Here is a 15,387-nt window from a genome sequence, read left to right on the forward strand (position 1 = left end):
CCTTAACCCTCATCCACTCGCTCGTCCCCACCCCCAAATTCAACCCATTAAGCGCCCACCACCTCCTGACCTCCTCGCCCCTCACCCCCTCCACCCCATCCTCCAGCGCCTCCTCAATATCGCACGTCTTATACTCCACACGCAGGCCACTACGCTTCCACCACTCCAGAACATGCGCATAGCCCATTTTGGTCGGGCCGACCAGGACCTGTGTGTCGAAGAGCATTTTCTCGCCGCGCAGCTCGCGCCAGTAGGCGAGGATGTGGGTGTGGCCGTGGGTGGAGGCGAGCTTTGCGATGGTGTCTTCGTGCGCGAAGGGGATGGTGGATTGGACCCAGAAGTTTATTGCTGGGAGGGAGCCGGATTGGGTTGCGTAGGTTATTGATTTTCCGACTTTGAGGGGGAGGTCGAGGGGGGGTTTGGGGGTGTCTGGTGGGGGTGGTGGTGGTGGTGGTTCTGTTGTTTCTGTTGTTGTTGTTGTTGGGGAAGGGGTGGCGGTGCGGTAGCGGCTGTGGGATTGCCACCATTCTAGGACTTGGATGTGGCCTTGTGAGCTTGCTTGTTCGAGGGATGCTTCGGTGTATTTTAGCGGCAGGCCCGAGGCGTACCACCAGTCTAGCGTGCGGAGAGAGTTTGCCCGACTTGCGTTGTCCATTGCTTCGGGTGAGTATTCTTTTGTGAGGAAGGTGGGTGAGGTGCGCCAGTATTCGAGGATTTCGGGCTTGCCGAAGACGGAAGCTTTGTGTGGGAGGAAGGCGTGGCCAAAGGTGCCCCAGAAGAGGTCTTTGTGGTGGTTTTCCAGATGGCGCAGCACGGGTAGCATGGCGAAGCGCATGATGAGCTCGATGCACAGGCGGGAGATGCGTGTGGGTTCCTCTTGATCGAACAACTTGTTGATCTCGAGATTGGAGTATGTGAGGAGTGCCCACTCCAGTCTCTGCATCTGGGTCTTGGGTCCTTCCTCACTAGCCGCTTGTCGCCACTCTTGCGGTACTGGCAAGTTTGTGTGCACGTTCAGCGCCGTTGCCAACTCCCAGTCCTTTGTGAACTCTAGTATGATAGACCATAGTTCAGGTGGAAGACGAGGTCCTTTGCTCTTGGTGGGCGTGAGCGTTGGAAGGTGGGGGATGGGTAGAGCGATTGTGCGATCACCAACTGCCATGAGATCAATCTGTGTTTGCATAAAGTCATTGAACGCTTTGTGTCCGTCCCATGGGTAGTAATATCGCCCCAAGTGGTCGAAGGTCCAGAGGTAGGGAGACAGAACGCGGATCCAGTTCCACTTGCGACGAATCTTGCCCATCTGCTTCTTCGACGTTGGGTTCTCCCACATCAACGTGGACATGCCCGGTATAAGGAGAACCTTCTTCGACACATCCCAACTCCTCAGTATTTGCAGATGCAGGTTGTTGGTGAAGCCATGCAGCATTCGGGCCAGGTTCTCCGCATCGAGGGGGGCGAGGACCAGCAAGTCGGCCCACGAGCAGTACTCGGCTACCTTTGTCTCTATAAAGTCGACGTGTTGCCAGCCGGGCGCTGTATTGTTCTTGATATCGTATGTGAACCACACGGGCTCGAGGTGTGGAGGAATGGTGGCGTGAGCAGCCGCAGGGAAGTCATTGGCAGCGATGATGCGGAGAGAGACATGTTCGAGGCGGTGCAGGAGCGCAACGACTGAGCAGCTGAATTTGAAGGCAGACGGATCCGTCAGGGCGACGAGGACGTTGAGCGAGCGTTTGGAACATTGCGAGGGCATGAGGACGTTGCGGTGAGGTGTGGAGAGAGCGTAGGTATGCTGCGATGGGCGTCTGTCGAGCAAGACGAATGTCGAATGTTGTGTTGATCCCCGATTGGCCGCTGCCCCACCAATATTTTCGCTTTCCACTTTATCTTATCTGATGGTGACAGGTCGACATGTCTGCCACGCAAACGAGGCATTCGAGAGCGAGGCGGTGTCGCACGGTGCTGTAGGTTGGAGGCAAACGAAGTATGAGAGTCATTGTGTGTAGCCACTTCCTCATCGAACCGTCAGTGGCTGGAGCGATGACTAGTGTGTACTGCAGGGAACGAGATACGAAACGTTCGGTTATGGCGTCCCATGGCATGTGGGCTGTTCGGCCTGCTTTTCTGATCTTGAGATGTGAGATCCCAAAGCGTATCGCACGAATCAGCCATCATCGGTAGTGCAATCCTGGTATGGACATGTGCCGTTACATATATAAGCTTTCAAGTTCAAATTTTGATTCTGCTCTTTGGGCGCCTGTCTTTGTAGGTTCCTGTTCTCGACTGGTGGCGGCCCCCTGCAGGGATGATATCAACGTCGCCCCGATTATCGCCATGTTTTGCCTTCTCATGACGACCTTCTGGGCTGAGACCTGGTCTCGGTCGTTAACCCCGAGGGTGAGATCGACTCTGCAGCGGTTGGGAATAGATGAATGGCCACTTCACGTATTCCACGGCTTTGTTTTGCAAAATAGGTTTGCGTTTCTTCCTCTGCGCGATGACGTAGAGTCCGAGCAAAGTCCTATCTTCAAGCAAAATCCCATGATTTTGGTGACTTTGGCACCTCAGCTTTGGTCACCGCTCGAGCGAATCCACATGTGCCCGCTGCAAAAGCCTTCTCGCAGATTTCTTCGATTTGCGATCTGATGCACATCCGCTAGCTTGTAGCGGTTCAATATCGCCGATCAATCGTAGTAGACTTGATACAGCCTTACCCTGTTAGCTGCCATCTCCTTGTGATCGACGTTCGTGTGTGCATCAAGCGAAACCGCATGTGAGGTGTCTTCGAGCGGGCACTTACTTATTCCCTTTTGCGTAGCCGTCACCATCACCGGCTCTAACCACGCACACGACGGCGATTGCAGATGCGCCTAACCTGTTCCAGCTGTTGGCCGTTATTGTGACTTTGACCTGCTAGCTTCAGCCCTTCACCTCCAAGGCCCTACTGATCATTGCCTATCTGTATTTCACCCACTACAGCGATCACTACATGCAGTCACGAGGCCAGAGATCTCTACCAGGTGAGCACGACCGACGGACACCTTTTAGGGTCGTTCCCCATTCTGTCGCCACAAACAGCCTCCGCTCCCTGCATTACGCCAAGTTTTGCACCTGGCACTTACGAGGGGCCTGAGGGTTCTGAGACTTGAACCGAACACGCGCGCTACACGTTACCGCCCTCCGACATTCATGGACGCCTGAGTAAACGCAGGCTGCTTTGTGCTGGCGCGAATCATTTTCCCATCCCGTTGGGTCAACGCCTACTAGTACGCCTCCATGGCTTCACCACTGCCACAGGCGTCAGACACCGAACACCCCGATGTACACGACGACAACGGCGACGGAGTCACTCCCAAGCCTGAGGACCCTCCCCGCGCGTCTTCCGGCCATGTCAAGCCGCCCAGTTTCGTCCCGTCACCGTCCAATTCGGGGATGATGTCGCCCTCCACGGAAGATGCACTAGGCCCATTGACTCCCTCGGCAAGTGATCGAGTCTTCCCTATTCGCAGCGTCGTGTCTGTTGACCCTACATCTACGCCCAAAGCTTCGAGTAACCACGGAGACTATTTCCACCCCTACTCCAAAGCGAACGACCCACGCCTTCCCGGCGACCGGCGCGCCTCCCAGAGCTCGACCGCGTCTCAAGTTTCACGACATAGTAACAGAGGGTCGGACAGGGCATCCGAGAGTCGAAGGGGCTCTGCAAAACAACAGCCGCCACCGCCTCAGAAGAGCGATGAGCCGAGGATGGTCCCGTTGCTGCCGCCGTCACAGCTTTTTCAGGATGGATCCAGGACAGCAGACAGTTTCCAGGACGACAGCCGATCGGCGTCTCTGAGAGTCGACCGTCCTAGCTCGCCAGGAGGCACTTCGGCCAAGAGCGGTGGAAGCAGTCTGGGTGATATTGGCAGCTTGGTCGCCCCTCGATTCAAGCATGTCGTTGCTGAGGGAGGCCACATGATCATTACCGGGCGGGACGGCGACACGCTGCAACGATGCGAGGACGAGCCCATCCACATGCCAGGTGCTGTACAAGGCTTTGGTCTCTTACTGGCACTCCAAGAAGACACGGGCGAGAGCGGGAATCTAGTAGTCCGAATGGTCACTGAGAATTCTAAGAGAATCATTGGGCGATCTCCGCGGGAACTTTTTGCCTTGGAGAGCTTTACAGACATGCTCTCTGAAGAGCAGGCCGACAATCTTTTGGATCACATAGACTTTATCAAGGACGAGGATTCCGACGTCATGACGAATGGACCCGAGGTCTTTACCATGTCAATCAAGGTACCAGGTGCTTCACGAACGCGCAAGCTCTGGTGTGCCATACACATCAACGATTCACATCCAGGGCTTATCCTTTGCGAATTTGAGCTGGAAGACGATCCGCAATGCCCGCTAGTGCCTCCCAACAATCATACACCCGAACTTCCGGAGGACACGCTAAGCAGCAACCCTACCATAGAAGAACTATTGGAAAGCACCGAAATCAAGAGCAGGCCTTTACGGGTTTTGCGTAGTGCACGCAAAAGAAAGGGTGAAGCTGCTGCAATGGAAGTGTTCAACATCATGTCGCAAGTACAGGAGCAGCTTGCTGTAGCACCAAACCTGGATCAATTTCTGAAAGTCCTGGTTGGGGTTGTCAAAGAATTGACTGGTTTCCATCGTGTAATGATCTACCAGTTCGACCATACCTTCAATGGCAGAGTAGTGACTGAACTGGTCGACCCCCGGGCGACCAAAGATCTCTATAAAGGCCTTAATTTCCCAGCGTCAGATATTCCGAAACAGGCTAGAGAATTATACAAACTCAACAAGGTTCGCATGCTCTACGATCGGGACCAAGAGACAGCTCGTATAGTCTGCCGTACTGCCGAAGATTTGGAAACCCCTCTTGATCTTACACATTCTTATCTCCGCGCCATGTCTCCAATTCATCTCAAGTATTTAGCAAACATGGCAGTAAGATCTTCCATGTCTATATCCATCAACGCTTTCAATGAGCTGTGGGGGCTCATAGCATGCCACTCGTACGGGCCGCGCGGCATGCGGGTCTCTTTTCCCATCCGAAAGATGTGCCGCATGGTCGGTGACTCGGCGTCAAGGAATATCGAGAGGCTGTCGTACGCTTCTCGATTACAGGCCAGAAAACTGATCAACACTGTCCCTACTCAACACAATCCTTCCGGGTACATCATCGCGTCCTCCGACGACCTGTTGAAGCTTTTCGACGCAGACTTCGGACTCTTGTCCATTCGAGATGAGACCAAAATCCTTGGTCAGCTGGAGAATGCACAGGAGGCTTTGGCTATGTTGGAATATCTGAGGATGAGGAAGATACAATCCGTGATGACTTCCATGGATATTAAACAAGACTTTCCCGACCTGCGATACCCTCCTGGATTCAATGTTATCGCCGGAACCCTGATTGTCCCATTGTCTAGCGACGGCGACGACTTCATTGTCTTCTTCCGGAAAGGACAAGTGCAGGAGGTCAAATGGGCCGGCAACCCCTACGAAAAATTCATCAAAGAAGGCACAGAAGGGTATCTGGAACCACGGAAAAGCTTCAAGACATGGTCCGAAACGGTTGTGGGTAGATGTCGTGACTGGACAGAGGAGGAGATAGAGACTGCTTCAGTACTGTGTCTGGTCTACGGTAAGTTCATTGAAGTCTGGAGACAGAAAGAAGCTGCTCTGCAAAGCAGCCAGTTAACTCGATTGCTGCTTGCAAATTCGGCACACGAAGTTCGGACTCCGTTGAACGCTATCATCAACTATCTCGAAATTGCCTTGGAAGGCTCATTGGACGTTGAGACACGTGATAATCTATCTAGGTCTCATTCTGCGTCCAAATCCCTAATATACGTCATCAACGATCTCTTAGATTTGACAAAGACAGAAGAAGGTGGCTCATTGATCAAGGGTGAATCGTTCGATCTGAAAGCCACGATCAGAGAAGCTACAGACGCGTTTCGCAATGACGCTAAGCGGAAGAACATTGGTTATGACGTCGTTGAGCATCCCGGGTTACCAACGTATTGCATAGGTGATCAGCGTCGAGTACGACAGGTGATATCGAATATCACCGCCAACGCCATTCAATTCACTACCCAAGGAAGCGTTAAGATTGAGGCGTATGTCGCTACATGGGCTCAAGCCGACCACGTCGATGTAGAGGTCGCTGTCTCAGATACCGGAGTGGGCATCAATTCGAAAAAGCTCGATCAACTATTCTATGACCTCGAACAAGTCCAATTGGAACCTGTATCAATGATAGAGGACGCCCTTGTGCCAGATCCGAAGCAACTAGCGGCTCAGAGCAACAAGACTGCACTGGGTCTTGGTTTAGCAGTAGTTGCGCGCATCATCAAGAACATGAACGGACAACTCAGGCTTCGGTCTGAAGAGGGTAAAGGCACCCGCTTCATAATACAATTCCCATTCGATCTACCGGGATCCGAGGCAACCAGTCCACCAGCCATGGACTCGCCTACAGAAAGTGTCACACCTATGCCAGAGATGGTTACACCACAGCCTGTAGAGGGCGAACGAACTTTGATTGCACCCACTCCGTCGCGCCATAGCACTGAGTGGAAAGACACTGGTCATAACATTGTGAGGAGATCCAGTGCGGAGAGCCTACTTAGCAAGACTAGTCTTCGTAGTTCCATGAGTGGTGTGAGCCAGAGAAGCGACGTGGACCGACTTATCGAGGCCATCCAAGAACCACACCTGGTCGACAACAGACCACCAAGCGAGCGAGGACCATCAAGTATACGTTCATTGAGGCCTACCCTTACAAGAGGTCACAGCACATCACATGGATATCATTCCAAGCCCAGGTCGAGGAGTCTCGAGATGGTCGAAGGGAGAGTTGTCATCCCGCCACACCAAAGGAGTATGAATTCAAGGATTCCAGGTGAAGAGCCGATTCTTTTCTCAAGCCAACCTCTACGGGCAGTCAAAGTCCCAGATGAGGGTACTTCACCGACCGATACGCAACAGCCTGCAGGTTCAATCTTTGGTGAACTGGTTGATGAGCCCGAAAGAATGCCCCCTAGCCCCGAGAACCTCACTGCAGAGCGTATGCGCGTGCTGGTGGCTGAAGACGACCCTATCAACAGCAAAATCATCAAGAAGCGATTGGAAAAACTCAAACATAATGTCTATCTGACTGTCAATGGCGAGGAATGTGCATCTGCGTTTGGCGACAATCCCAAAGACTTTGACGTTGTCTTGATGGATATGCAGGTGAGTTGGGCAGCTTCTACTACTTGTCAGATCTTACTAACGGCTCGCGCAGATGCCAATTGTCGACGGACTCACATCGACCAAGATGATAAGATCTTACGAGAAAACACACCGAAACATCTACTCGCCTCGAGCAAAGCTGTGTGGACGTCTCCCTATCATTGCCGTGTCCGCTTCCTTGCTCGAACGAGACCGACAGCAGTACATCGATGCTGGCTTCGACGCATGGATCCTGAAACCCATTTCGTTCGATCGACTGAACAAGCTGCTGGCGGCTATCGTTGACACATCCGTTCGAGAATCTTGTGTTTACAAGCCAGGCCAGTGGGAACAAGGTGGCTGGTTTCACAAGGGAGAGAAAAGCTTGGAAGAAGTCTCCACGAAACCGTCGGGCAAAGTACCGTTCTCAAATCCATCCCAGGAAATACAAGAAATCGCACAATCAGATGATCCCATGGCAGGCAAGGAAGACGACCATGACCCTGTATCTGAAGAGCAGAAGCGGCTTATGCATGCCCAGGAGGAGGGGATGGAGCCAGCACAATATGGAGAGGGCAACGAACAACCATCCGAGCCACCTACATGAATGAGTGTGTCGACTCCGCTGACCAGAAAGTCCGAGTCGCTATTGGTGCGATTCTTTCATCCACTATTGTTCACCATTGTTCGCATTTCTTGGGGCGCTACTGCTATTCGAACGGCCATTGTTGTTTTCTTTGCTAGCAACATTGCACGGCGCATCTTTTCACACACACAAACACACACGCACACATATATTGTTTCTGTCAGTGGGGGTTTGGATGGTTACTCGCGCATAGGCGACTTGGCATTAGATTTTTGGGTTCTGTTTCTTCGGAAGATGGCTTGGGTATTGCTTGGGAGGCTGTTCGTTGTATCATGATTGTAATCCACGTTTGATGCTGGGGTGAGATGCGACGAGATCCGTATGTTTATGCTGCATGTGGAGGGGGAGAGAGAAAGAGAGGTGTAGAATAGCAGGAAGGACCTCGAGAACATGGAATGGAATATTCAATGCAGAGATTCATGCACACCTACATACATACGTCTACTAATGTTGTATTCTAGAATTTCTGGGACAGAAACTAGACCTTGGATGGGATATGTTTGTCTTTTCTTCTCCTTTTTCTTCTTCTTCTTCTTCTTCTTCTTCTTCTTCTTCTTCTTCTTCTTCTTCTTCTTCTTCTCTCAGTCACTGTCTTTGTTATTTGTACATTATAACTACCGCCCTATCTACCTATTACACCAACAATTACCATTGAACACCCAAAGATAACATCATACTTCATGATTGTTTTTCTCTTCTTAAAACTCATACACATACACACTTCGTACAAGACAAGATAAGACAACACAAGACAAGACGATCCATCACCACCAACCCATACACTCTCCAGCCCATTCATGGCTCAAATCCGCAAGTGTGCAAACTACTTACAGCAAATATATACACATCCACATATCTATCTATAACCCCGTCGATTTAGCCAGGAAGCAGTGTTGAGTCTTTGCTTTTTATTGTTTGGAGTTATATATATATACACACACAACCAAGGTTCGCATGTTTATAGATTATGAGTTTTTAAGTTCACAACCTAAATTAAATGTTGGGTACTAGATGGGATGAGCTGTTTGGGACTGTGAAGACGCGTCTGCATCAGTAAAAGCGTTGGCTAGTTAGTTAGTTAGTTAGGAATGGGTTGGTTGATTGGTTGGTACTACTGTGTATTCTTATGAATAATTACTGTGCGTATCTAAGTCATTATACCAAGTTATTATACTAGCAGTATGCTTAGTGTGGTTAGTCTAGCCGGGTCTATGATAGGTTTGCGTGTGCTAGATATTTAAGGTCGTGACGTGGTAGATTTACTTCATGGAAAGGGTTATACGATAGGATTTTGCGTGGATGCGTGGTTCTTTTTTGGGGGGGTTTGATGATATATATAGCTTGTTGTGTTTTTGGGTGTCAGTGTCAGGGTGTTATGTGCGAATAGTATAGTTCTTGATTAATTAGATCTATGTGTGTTGTTGTACGTCTCGTAATGCATACATTGCAGAGATATTTTGGTCTGACGGATGGGGTTGTTTCTGTATGTGTTAAACATGGCTTGTATTGTTGTGGATTAGAGGAGTATAGAATGGATGCGGAAATGAAGATCAAGATCAAGATGAAGATGAAGAAGCGGTGTCAAGTCCAAGCGCAATACAGTGTTTTTCTTTGCTGTGAATGGCATGGCTGGGGAGAAGCGGGGTTTGATTGGAGTATATGAGATTTTTAAGTAGATGTAGACGAGTGACCAGGGAATCCTTGCGGGAGGTTCATTACTGTTGTAGATGTGAGGAAGACTAAGCGAGTAGGTGGGTGTGTAGTTGTTGGACGGCGAGGAGCAGCTTTCCGTTCTTCATGTTGTGTTTGTGTGGCAGTTTAACTTTTGAGATTAGGAAGTGATTCAACACAGGAGAAATTTAAAATGAACTCATGCAGGATAGATAGCATGCGGGACGGGTGCAGATCTTACCCAGGTGAGTCTTAAAGAAGGGATGTGTGGGAAACGGTGTTGGTGACACGGGAGAGTGACGAGAGTACCACAAGAAAATGACACGGAAAAAAACTTTACGCTGATGTCGCATCTACTGCGCAAGACAATACGACTTTAACTCTACCCCGCCAGGGTTTCCCAGCCCTATGCACGCCGAACCAAGAACAGTTGGTGGTTGAGTCGCGGAGATATTTTACCCGTAGACAATGACGCATGGCGATGCGTCATTGGAGAAATAAATTTCTGCGTTTATCCGAAATGAAGTTTGTCGTGACTGCGGGGGCATGGCTGTCTCAGAGATAGTCCAGGCCTGGAAAGACCACGGTAGAAGGTTGGTATGCGCTGTGGTTGAGGCTAGGATTTTGGGTGCAGATCAGCATACACAACGTGGTGGTGCACGACACAAATGTGCATGGAACGTTTTTGGTGCCGCCGTAGCGTACCTCAATCTCGGGAGACGAGCCGTTGCCGCGGCGGCAGGTAGATGCTTGTCTGGGACGCAATTTCCCTTGCAGGGACGGACATGAAAAGTCGTGATCATGTTGTTGGATAGCTACCTAGTGAGTGTGTGTGTTGTCCGTGCAACGTGGGTTGTTTCGTTGAGGGTTTGAGAGTGTCGCGTAATGTCGTGTCTTGCATGTTTGGAGAGGGCAGCGCACTCGATGTTTGTAAGGTGCTCGAGTGCGTTGCAGGTGACCTGGCATTTCTCTTACTTTGAGGTCAGTACAGCTTGGCATGCACCTGATGGGGAAGCCGTGCGACCGAGGCGTTTGTGGATGCTGCATGGCGGGTTGCAGCGAGCAGGAGGTTGAGTTGTGTGTTTGTGAGCTTGTGTGGCCGGTGGTCGTCTCTCATGTATGTGAAGACGTATTGAGCAGTTTATAGAGAGTGATATAGAGCTTTGTAGAGACAAGTTGGAGGCTCCGCAAAGGCAGATTGACAATTTTTCAGGCACAAATCAAGGCTCTGCAAGACAAATCATGAGTTATGCAACGAAAAATCATGAGTTCTGCGTTGGCAGAGTAAGGTAGAATAGAACGAAACGACGACGTGTCTGCTGTGGTGTCGGTCGTGGCATGGTGGGTGTGAGGAGCTTGTGAAGAATGTGGGGAAGGAGCGAGCCGTGACCACGTCGAAGACAGCAAGCACACAGGGTTGGATTAGTCACCAGGCGGGGTCAGTCAGTCGCTGGAGTAATTTCTGGCTAGATTGCGAAGAGAGGGAGATACGGCAAAATAAGCCATGTCGTCAGCGAGTACGGCTCTCACGACGGCGCGACACGGCGGAGGTTGCACGCTGCTGCATCTGACGGGACCGGTTGGGTGTCAGAGGCGGGTGTCGCATGAGCCGGCAAGGGCCGACATGTTGGTGCAAGGGCCGACACACATGGACATGGTGTAAGGCTAGGCTGAAACGGAGCCCACGCACGGCGGACGTTGCGGTGGAGATTTGGGTGCGCAAAACCAAGCTTCGGCGCTAGCAGAGCTAGGACATGCTCCCCCAGGCCTTAGGCGCGCCCTGCCAGCAAAGCGAAGTGAGCTGGGTCGCCAGGATCACGGCGTGTCTGTGCCGGGCGATTTCTTCTGCGGGCTGGCTGCGGTGACTGGCAGTAGATTATCCAATTCACCCGCTCCTCTGCAGTCGTCCTCCCACAGCGTTAGCGAAGCCGGCGCTTGCATTCGCTGTCGTTGCCTGCAGCCCCACGGTCGCGCAGCCGCAGTGCTACGCTACAACCTGCCATGGACCAAGGGTCGAGCAACCAGTCGTCGTCCTCGCGGCGGCCACGGCGGGCACCTCCCATCTCCTTCCTGAACAGCAAGTCGAACCTCAAGCGCAGCCAGTCATCGGCCGCCGCCTACTCGTCCTCGCCCGGCCCAGCCACGGCCTCGTCCCTCCCGCCCGCGAGCGCCCTGCACCGCTCGCCCTCGCTGCTCGCCTCCGTCACCGAGAGCCATCACCAGCAGCACCAGCAGCACCACCCCGCGAGCGCCGGCGACAGCGCCCAGTACTTGCCCGTGGCGTTGACGGGAGCGCCCTTCAACGACATTCTCCAGGAGGCTCTGCACGCCTCGCGCTCCCCCAACAGCAGCGCGACACGTCGCCCGCCCGGCCCCCAGCACGCCTTCACGGCCGACCAGCCCTTCAAGCACCGCCCGCAGCTGCGCCAGTCGGCCTCGCACACCTCGCTCGCCCGCAACATGGACGCCCCGCCATCGGGCTCCAAGAGCCCGCGCAACCGCTACAGCGACGAGGGCGAGAGCGTGCTCGCGAAGAGCAGAAAGGCCGACGTCGGCAAGAAGAAGGGCACCTTCTCGACCTTTATGAGCAACATGCTGGGCTCGCCGCGCCGGCCCACCATCTCGACGCCCACCAACCCCATGCACGTCACCCACGTCAGCATTGACAACGCAACGGGCGAGTTCACGGTACGCGTGCTGCCCGCTCCCTCCCATTGCTACCCCGCAATGCCCTCCGTGCCTGCCATTCGCGCTTGCTAACCGCCTCCAGGGCCTGCCCAAGGAGTGGCAGCGCATGCTGCAGCAGAACGGCATCACCGAAAACGACCAGCGCAACCACCCGCAGACGGTCGTCGACGTCGTCAACTTCTACCAGGACAATGCGCAGAAGACCGAGGACGAGGCCATCTGGGACAAAATGGGCCCCGTGCATCCCCAGGGCCCTGCGTACCAGGCGAACGGTACTCCCACCCAGAGCTCCGCCCAGTCTCTCCTCAGCCCACCGCAGAGCCCCCGCTTTCCGCGCAACGAGCTGGACAGCTTCGAAAACCCCCGCGCTCCACCCCCCATCCCTCGCAGTGTCACCTCGCCCATCGTGGGCTCGGCCCAGCACAATGTCGCGCTTGTTCCCAGCCGACCAGCTCCCAGAGCGCCAGGCCCCGCCGCCTCCTCAGCCAACCCCGTGCCTGCGCGTCCTGCCCACCCTGCTCCCGCTCCGATCAACACGCAACAGCCCATGCACGTGCCGCATCAAGGCAACGACTATCCCCAGGTGGGTTATGCCCCTCCGTCAGCCACCGAGAGTCCCCTTGGCGCCTCGTCCGCGCCTCGCAGTCGAGCAAACACTACGGGAGGCACCCCGCCGCGCCACGATTCCCCGTCTAGCGCCACTGCTATTTCTCCCGCCCAGCAATACCAGCAACAGCAGCAGCAGGTCATGGCTGCAGCACAGTACTCGGTCGTTCCCAAACCACAGGCTCCGCTTGGGAGGAGTGTCAGTTACAGGACCCCACCGCCGCATCTCACGCCAGCCGCCCACGTCCCAACACCGCAGCAGCAATTCGCCCAGCAAATAGATCCACAAAACATTCCTCTTCCCTCGCAGCAAACTCGAGTAGGCCCGGCGCCGCGACCGCGCCAGAGGCCCCGTCAGAGCCAGGGCCCCGATATAGTTGCCAAGCTCAATGCCATCTGCACGAATGCGGACCCCACACTCAGGTACCGCGATCTGAACAAGATCGGCCAGGGTGCTTCTGGCGGCGTGTTCGTGGCTTGGGAGGTGGACACGAACAAGTGCGTGGCTATCAAGCAGATGAATCTGGAACAGCAACCCAAGAAGGACTTGATTATCAACGAAATTCTAGTTATGAAGGACAGCAAGCACAAGAACATTGTCAACTTCATGGACAGCTTCCTTCTGAAAGGCGACTTGTGGGTCGTCATGGAGTACATGGAGGGCGGAAGCTTGACGGATGTTGTAACATTCAACATCATGAGCGAGGGCCAGATTGCCGCTGTCTGCAGAGAGGTGTGTTGAGTACTTCCCTTTCACTTTACTAGCTGACTTTGTAGACTCTGCACGGGCTGCAACATCTCCACTCCAAGGGCGTGATTCATCGAGATATCAAATCCGACAACATTCTCTTATCCCTGGAAGGCAACATCAAGCTGAGTAGGTTAAGCCTTGAAAATTGATTGGTCACCCCTAACGATTTGGTAGCCGATTTTGGATTCTGCGCACAAATCAACGAGAACCACAACAAACGGACGACCATGGTCGGCACTCCATACTGGATGGCTCCCGAGGTGGTCACCCGGAAAGAGTACGGCCGAAAAGTCGACATCTGGTCGCTGGGTATCATGGCCATCGAGATGATCGAGGGAGAACCGCCATATCTCAACGAAAGCCCTTTGCGAGCACTCTGGCTCATTGCAACAAACGGCACGCCAGCGATCAAAGACGAGCACGCTCTATCGCCCGTATTCCGAGACTTCCTAGCATTCTCGCTCAAAGTCGATCCGGATAAGCGTGCAAGCGCTCACGATCTCCTAGTGGTGAGTCCCGCTCTTTTTGGTATCCAACCCCTATCGCAGCAGCTGACAACGTGACAGCATCCATTCATCCAAACCGCCGAACCTCTAGGCACGCTAGCACAGCTGGTAAGAGCTGCACGAGCAGCAAGAGCCGAGGAGAAGCGCAGGAAGGGTGGTATGTGATTTTGTCTCCTCCTCCTTCTTTCCTAAGAGTTTTCTTATCCATGGGAAACTTAGGATCGAATCCAAGGCAGACCAGCGGCACTACCTCCAGAGACACAAGCACAGAGTCGTACGTCGAGTGGTATAACAAGACGGGAGCATTGTAGGAATGGGGGTCCCCCCTCCTTGTCCTCCCGAGCTGTGTGCGTAGGAAAAACTCGGGCCGTCTGGGGAAATACGCCCAAATGGAGAAGTCATCCACCCACCCACCGCGAAAATGCCACAGGAAACATTACAAAAAAAAACTTTCAGATCCGAGTTCCTTCATCGACTGCGGAAATGGCTTGACATCCACCGTGTTCAAGCTAGGTAGACGATGATGGGCTCTCCGAGTCGCGGGGGGGAGGGGTCGATGTTGACGATTTGCCACGACCAGTATTTACCATGACTGTTGGAATGGAATGGAACCTCGTTACTTTTTTTTCTTCTTTTTTTTCCGCAAAAAATCACGCTTAGACTTGTCCTGTCTTCTGTGGCGAGCGCATCATCTCAGCACCGTTTTTATCTATCTATCTATCTATCTCTCCATCGATTTCAACACAGACGGCTATATTTCACTTCACCTGGGGAAGAAGGGGCGTTTTGTATGACAACATGCGTGTGTGCCGTAGATCGAGGGAGTTTTTTTTTGTTGTTTCGCAAATACTTTCAGGTTGGTGGAGGGCGAGTGGAATAACGCTATATACCTTAGGGACTTGTCTTAGTGTTTATATGGGAAGGGAGGGGAGGGAGCGGGGTGGATGGGATGGGATGGGATAGGCTTGTAGGCACACAGACAGATAAGACAGATAGAAGGCGGTTTGAGGAATGGAAGGTTTTGAGGAGTTGTGCTTTTGACCTTGGTGATGTTAGAGTTATGTTTCTGAGCTTGGTGTTGATTATATTCTGTACGGTGGGGGTTACGATGAGTGAACGGGTGGTGTGCGGAGTTTTTCGATTGGTTTTGTTTGGTTTTGTGATGGCATTGCCATTGAAGCGATCCATGGACTGCCCTCCCATACTATACAGCATTGTACATGAAAAGTCCAGCCACAACAACAAAGAACCTCCTGTCTGAAACACACAGTGCCCAGCTTAGCTAC

At 52.8% G+C, this 15,387-nt stretch overlaps 3 protein-coding genes across 3 annotated transcripts in view; 2 read left to right on the top strand and 1 right to left on the bottom strand.

The window, feature by feature from the left end:
* The window catches only part of P153DRAFT_401487 (flavo protein), a gene marked incomplete at its 3' end in the record, with an annotated part of 2,322 nt that extends 108 nt beyond the window's left edge, over positions 1-2,214 (bottom strand). Inside the window, exon 1 of the mRNA XM_033671910.1 lies at positions 8-2,214. Within this exon, the coding sequence (XP_033518325.1) occupies positions 8-1,756 (1,749 nt within the window). The 5' untranslated portion in view covers positions 1,757-2,214. The remainder of the gene's footprint in view (positions 1-7) is intronic.
* Positions 2,215-3,279: 1,065 nt separating this feature from the next.
* P153DRAFT_303484 (uncharacterized protein) lies at positions 3,280-7,840 on the top strand (the record flags this gene model as incomplete). Its single annotated transcript, XM_033664519.1, has 2 exons — positions 3,280-7,254; positions 7,307-7,840. The coding sequence occupies 2 exons, from the start codon at positions 3,280-3,282 to the stop codon at positions 7,838-7,840; spliced, it is 4,509 nt and encodes a 1,502-aa protein (XP_033518326.1).
* A 3,711-nt stretch (positions 7,841-11,551) lies between these two features.
* P153DRAFT_379878 (Pkinase-domain-containing protein) lies at positions 11,552-14,266 on the top strand (the record flags this gene model as incomplete). Its single annotated transcript, XM_033669887.1, has 5 exons — positions 11,552-12,238; positions 12,321-13,577; positions 13,622-13,721; positions 13,770-14,104; positions 14,162-14,266. The coding sequence occupies 5 exons, from the start codon at positions 11,552-11,554 to the stop codon at positions 14,264-14,266; spliced, it is 2,484 nt and encodes an 827-aa protein (XP_033518327.1).
* Between the last annotated feature and the right edge of the window lie 1,121 nt (positions 14,267-15,387).

Source organism: Dothidotthia symphoricarpi (genome assembly GCF_010015815.1).
Source record: "Dothidotthia symphoricarpi CBS 119687 unplaced genomic scaffold P153scaffold_25, whole genome shotgun sequence".
Classification (NCBI taxonomy): domain Eukaryota; kingdom Fungi; phylum Ascomycota; class Dothideomycetes; order Pleosporales; family Dothidotthiaceae; genus Dothidotthia; species Dothidotthia symphoricarpi.